Below are 6,743 nucleotides of genomic sequence, written 5' to 3'. Positions count from 1 at the left end.
CTTTTTATCTATGGTTTACCTGGTTTGAGTTCATATAAAAAAAGATATACACCGATGATGAATTTGACTTGTCTTGCATACATACACACACAGAAGATTGAACTGAACTCTGTGGAGATGAAGCTATAGATGAACAATGTGTGCACACAACTGCATATGTGTCAATATCTATGAACACCGTTGTTCCACCTCAAAGACTGATGCAGAGCTCAAGACGAGGAATTGTTTTAATTCCATGACTCAAGACAGAAAGTGGAGACTTTTTTGGGGAGGGACATCTCACCGAGGAGTCAAATGACACTACTGTTGCCATGGACATTCCTTCATTCCCCCTCAGCTAAACCACTACAGATGGTGAACTGCCACTATTTAACTTCTGGACAAAATATATCTTTTAACACAAACCGTCTCAGGCCTGTCTGCTGTTCTGAAACTATAGCTACTAATTTACATGTTTTTGCGTTACATGCACATGTTCTCTACACTATATTGATTATGTATAAACACATTGTGATATAATGGTGTTTAAGTCTATGCGTACTGGGTCAATCTCCCTCCCATTTCCTTATATCCWGATCTGTGGATGTACAGAGTAAGACATGAATATCAGTAGCATTCGTTGTTATTCTGATTGTAAACAAAACCCTTGTTTTAGCTGTTATAGGTGATTGTTAAATAGATATTTGAATTCAATGCCAATTTATACGATTAACCCCAAGGCTGAAGGCCTTAAATCTCCAAGGGATCTGTTAAAAAAATATTTTTAGGCCTCAACGTGTGTACTGTAGTACGGCTTATGCGTACAGCAGCACTTTCCCAGGTGCAATGTCGCAATACAACAGCATGTTGTACATCTTGTCCACAAGCCAGCTCTCTCTCTGTAACAGAAGGTTATTCTGTACCATACAGGACTATGTTCTGTTATAAGTACTGCTGTCAACATGGGGGCTCAGAACGGTCGATCCATATCCCAAATTAACAGATACCAATATACACTCATGGCTGGTTTGTAAAGCAGAGCTCTTCAAATGTTTAAAACCCAAAGTCGCCCATATTAGGAGTCRCATAGGATCCTGATTGCTGATGTAACTCAATATTTACAGCGTCTGTAATGGGTTTTGGAGATGTGCTGCTGTCTCGTTCCACTTTTCAATTTTAAATGGGAGGTTCACACTTCCCAGCTTAGTCATATTTTGATAATGAGTCCATTAAGGACCTTATATTTGCTGAAACTTAACAGTTACCTTTTTATAAAGCAACACATTCATGCCCCGCATATATCTCTTCTCAGGGTTCAGGCTTTCACTTCTATCACACTTTGCATGATGGAGCACTCCACGAGAGAAAATGCACAGATACAACTAATGTATGACACTGATTTGGACCACAGCCTCAATCTGCCTGTGTACCTTGTACACGGTACGCAGAACTCTATTCTGCAGCTMTTACCATTTAAGGTCTAAGCGGTTAATTAAGCTAATCGCCTCTTGAAATGGTGAGTACGGTATGAGGTGGTGAAGAGGAGCCTCCCTTGTAACTCACCCGTCTGGTTAGTCTTCTATTACAATGTCATCAAGCGAGATATCATGTTGAGCCGTGAATCTGGGGACCTGATAGCTTTGAATCTGTTCCTTATTAAAAAAGGATGAACATAACAATCCCTAATAACATCAGAATCCTATATTCTCCCCTAGTGAATGTGGGTGGTAGATTGAGATCCATCCAGGATGAGTTGTTTCAGAGGTGATCAGGATCCTATCTAGGTAAAATCCCCATGTAGAATGGGCTTCTGGCTTGTGAGGTCCTCCACGGTATTACAGCTCTGCATGTCATTCATAAAAAAACAAAATTGTCCGTCAGCGCCACCTGGCAGACAAACCAGAAGGTGTCAGACTTTGGTCTGGCAAGAGGTTACTGTTGATGGGTGCTGACACATTTTCACACATTCACAAACAAACGCATGACGCCGTGTCCAGTTKTAGACAAACCATTTTTAACGATTAGCATGTGGCTCATTAAAGCCACTTGGAAATGCAACTCTCTTTGTTTTCTCGTCATGAAAACAAACATATTTTTATACTTATAGCACGGAGTCTTTTGTACCCATAATTGATGGACTTTGTATGAACCCCAACTCCTGTGACTGTGCCTCTTGTCTTTACACTGTATGTATTTATGTAGCTAAGCGTGTGCATATGCCATTCCCTTATCACATGCTCAGCCTTCCCTGTATTGACTGCAGGTTGACGTTTATTGGGATTAGTCTTGCCCTGTTGGCAGAACTGAGCAATTTCCACTGGATGTGCCAGCGGAAAAGTCAAAATTTGAAGTATGGGAAAAATTCATGAAAACAAACATTTGCTTTTTGTTCTTAATTTAAGGTTAGTGTTAGCGGTGTGGTTACGATCATGACTTTGTGGCTGTGCCAGGTTGTGACCACTCTGTAGAGCTYCCTCCAGTACATGAGTCTTCCCAATAAATGCTAACCTGCGTATTGACCTCTGTCATGGTTTGCTGGCCTGGTCACAGATCTGTTTGTGCAGGTTAGCAGAACCTGGCAGTAACTGATCTGCGACCAGGCTAAAGGTTAACCAGGTTCCACCCATACTGTAGAACTCTGCTTGTTACTGACCTGACATCGCATTGTAACCAATGTGTCAATTTCACTATACAACAGGCATTTGTGTAAAATAAACATTTGTATGAACATTTGTTAACTGGCTCTAAGAAATACTTTTTCAAGCATTCCATTGAAATGATATTTTTTTGGTACCATACAACTATATCCCAAGCATGTCTGTGGTCCTGTGGTGGTTGTAGGTAACACATTGAGTGCCATTGGTACTAAGAAATCCCTTGTATTGACTGTCACCCAGGGATAGAAAGTGAAATGACCATTACTTGTTGCCTCTTCTGTGAAGGCTCAATGAGGAGCTGTCAGTGTGTATAATTGTCTAGACTAGAGTTCCACTACTTTATAAATTAATACAGTGTAGCCAGACTAACCACATGTACCACAGTGTGTTGTTATGACCTATTAACTGTCAAACCCCAATTTTAAACATTCTGCTCTGTCATCGCCCATTAACAGTTTGATCCTGCTATATGAGCCAAATGTCAGGTTTTTGGGTTATTTTGGGMCTGGCTGGTTGTTGTCATGGTGCCCATAGTAATTGGCTTGCTGTCAGGCTCTCAGTGGGGCGCCACACAGCCTTGTGGGTAAATGAATGTGTGCATCGGCGACGCACGCGACCTCATCCCCCGAAAACTAGCTGCGGGCCCACCTGTCACTACTCATCTATCACCGGTTTAATCCTCGCTTCTCCTTCGCTCTCGAGAGGAGCCACAGAAATACATTGTCAGAGTGTGGAGAGGAAATGAGAAGCATTTGCATCTAAATGGAATGTTTTTTTTCTCATACTTTCCCTCGTTTGGTTTTGTAATGACTTGGTGATGTGTGCTGGCCTGGCTGTGTGCAGACCGACTGAAGCAGAGGGGAGAGATCAGTGGTATTTTGTTCTCACAGCCTGCTCTGAGCCAGGCCTTTTGGGCTTTGGGCTCTGCTGAACAAGATCAGTTCTGGGTAGGGCAGATCTATAGTACTACCCTGTGCTCACAGAGTCTGGCGAAGCTCTCCTGACCAAGGAGCTTGACTCTGAAACACATCAGGAATACGTACTGAAAGGTCCAATGCAGCTGTTTTTATCACAATATCAAATCATTTCTGGGTAACAATTAAGAACCCTACTCTGATTGTTTTCAATTAAAATGGTCGAAAAGAAACAAAAATAGCTTCTTAGGAAAGGGCAATTTCTCAAGCAAGAATTTAGCTGGGATTGTCTGGGAGTAGTCTGAGYGGGGAGGGGAAAACGGAAAATYAGCTGTTATTGGCAGAGGRTAGAAACTCTTATTGGWRTATTAAATGAGTATGTTGCTTTTTCACATCCAAATCTATTTTTTAATGTAAATTCCATGTTATCGAAGGGTCCAGACACTTTTTTGCGATTTCACTTGTTTTTGAGAAACTTACACCAAGCAGCGATTCACTTCCTCATTGCACTATGGGGGCTCTGAAAAAACATGAACAAATTCTACAAAAACATTCAGAACTTTATCCACAACATTATATTCTGTTTTGTTACGACTCGAGCGATTACCTCTCCTTCCATTCGAGCAGCAGGCTACACGGAGAATGGAACAGCTGGGTAAGGGAAACGGCATAAAATGGAATGGAATATAACGATGTGGATGAAGTTCGGAATGACAATTTCATGTGTACAATATCTAAACACCTGCATCACTATACTGAGCATTGGCGTTTCAAAAAATACATATTTGGGTGTTTTTGTAGCATTTGTTCATGCTTTTTTAGAGGCCCCGTACTGCACAACGAAGATGAGGAAGTGAATCGTTGCTTGGGGTAAGTTTCTAGAAAAAAAACAAGTGAAATCACCCAAAACAATCTGAAACATTACAATTACATAAATTGAGATTTGGTTGTAAAAAGGCCAACTTCTTCTTTAACTATATAATTTACTGCACCCACAAAAACAGGCTGAAATTTCCATTTGTCTTTTCAAGTAGCTTACAATAAATAGCATCATTTTCACAATGTCATGGTATATTATCCAACCTCATCGTTTGGAAATAATATAATACCAGGAATCACATTTTGAATGCACTGGGCTGTTAAATGTGCACTAATAGTGGCAGGTGCACATACAGTGCCTTCGGAAAGTATTCAGACCCCTTAACTTTTTCCACATTTTGTTACATTACAGCCTTATTCTAATTGATTAAATTGTGAGAAAGCAAAAACAGGTTTGAAATTTTTTGTAATTTCTTAAAAATTAAATAAACTCATCACACATTTACATAAGTATTCAAACCCTTTACTCGGTACTTGGTTGAAGCACCTTTGGCAGCGATTACAGCCTCAAGTCTCTTTGGGTATGACGCTACAAGCTTGGCATGCCTGTATTTGGGGAGTTTTTCCATTCTCTGCAGATCCTCTCAAGTCCTGTCAGGTTGGATGGGGAGCGTTGCTGCACAGCTATTTTCAAGGTCGTCTTCTAGTGATGGATTGAGTAACTGGGTATCAAACGTCCCGAGCTCTGACCTGGGCCACGACACGTGAATTCAGGACTATGTCCCCGAAGCCACTCCTGCGTTGCCTTGGCTGTGTGCTTAGGTTCATGTGCCTGTTGGAGAGTGAACCTTTTCGCCCAAATCTGGTCTGAGACGCTCTGGAGCAGGTTATTATTCATGTGAGGATTCTCTCTTGTACTTGCTCCGTCTATCTTGCCCTCGACCTGACTTTAGTGTCTCCCAGTCCCTGCCGCTGAAAACTCCCACAATGGCATGATGCTAACCATCCACCATTGGCTATCACCGTAGGATGGTGCTAGAGTTTCTTCCAGACTGATAGACAGCATCGGCAGTTCTCACTCCATCCTGACAGAAATTGAGCTCAATAGACGCCTGTCAAAGGGACCATCAGGTTTTTGGTTACCTTCACTGTGAAACAGGCTCCCTTTCCTCCCATGGTTGCTCAGTTTGGACAGTGGCCAGCTCTAGGGAGATTCTTGGTGGTTCAACACTTTTCGCATTATGAAGGAATGTTATAGCGAGGCCACAGTGTTCTTACCGGCGAACCATTCATACACTTAACCAAAAAACTCTGTTTGTACTTCGCCGCAGAGGTAATGCCTTGACGACCAATCCTGTCTAGAAGCTCTTGCGGACATTTCTTTGAACCGGGTAACACTAGGACTTGGTTTATTGACTAGCTGAGATAATCGCACTGATCAACGAGGGTGATGTGCAATTTTCCAAAATGCATGTCAAACCTCAATCTGAATTTGCCCAGGTGGGACTCCAATCCCGTCTGCTAGATAACATCCTCAAGGATTTGAGAAAATGAAAACACGGATGACCTGAGGAGGCTCAAGTTTGAGTCTCATAGCACGAGGGCTGAATACTAATGTAAATAAGCTATTTCTTATGCAGGTGCTTCTACACCTGTTTGGGGTTTTGCTGTTGCTGTTTGGGGTTTTAGGCTGGGTTTCTGTACAGCACTTTGTGACATCAGCTGATGTAAGAAGGGCTTTATAAATACATTTGATTGAAATTTGATTTCGTATTTTTAATACATTTGCTAAAATATCTAAAAACCTGTTTTCGCTTTGTCATTATGGGGTATTGTGTGTAGTTTGTTGAGGACTTGGTTTTATTTAATACATTTTAGAAGAAGGCTATGACGTAACTGAATCTGAATACTTTCCGAAGGCACTGTAACTCCTGAGGGGAGTTACAGAGGCACTGCATCTAAGGCACTGCATCTAAGGCACTGCATCTAAGACACTGCATCTAAGACACTACATCAGTGCAAGAGGTGTCACTATAATCCCAGGCTGCGTCACATCTGGCTGTGATTGGGAGTCCCATAGGGCGGCGCTCAATTGGCCCAGTGTCGCCCGGGTTTGACTGGGGTAGGTCGTCATTGTAAATAAGAAATTGTTTTTAACTGACTTGCCTGGTTTAAAAAAATATATATTTTTATAAATAAATAGTGAGGTCAGATCTCACACTGCCAGCCAGAGTCCTGACCAGCATCCTCTCTGGCTATACACTTCTCACTATGAATTATTCAAACCGTCCTGAATAATGCAACATCGTTAGTCCTTCTAATGCAGGCTGGGAAGCACAGGCAGCCCACCCTGCAACCGCACACAATTTTAACG

The 6,743-nt window shown here is 41.9% G+C and overlaps 1 protein-coding gene across 1 annotated transcript in view; it reads left to right on the top strand.

Moving 5' to 3' along the window:
• The window catches only part of LOC139023125 (uncharacterized), a 27,510-nt gene extending 21,933 nt beyond the window's left edge, over nt 1–5,577 (top strand). The window contains exon 6 of the mRNA XM_070435542.1: nt 5,556–5,577. Coding sequence (XP_070291643.1) covers nt 5,556–5,577 — 22 coding nt within the window. The remainder of the gene's footprint in view (nt 1–5,555) is intronic.
• The last annotated feature ends 1,166 nt before the right edge of the window (nt 5,578–6,743 follow it).

This window comes from Salvelinus sp. IW2-2015, linkage group LG27, assembly GCF_002910315.2.
Source record: "Salvelinus sp. IW2-2015 linkage group LG27, ASM291031v2, whole genome shotgun sequence".
Taxonomy (NCBI): domain Eukaryota; kingdom Metazoa; phylum Chordata; class Actinopteri; order Salmoniformes; family Salmonidae; genus Salvelinus; species Salvelinus sp. IW2-2015.
The sequence above is the reverse complement of the archived record's forward strand: the minus strand, read 5'-3'. Positions and strand labels throughout refer to the sequence as shown.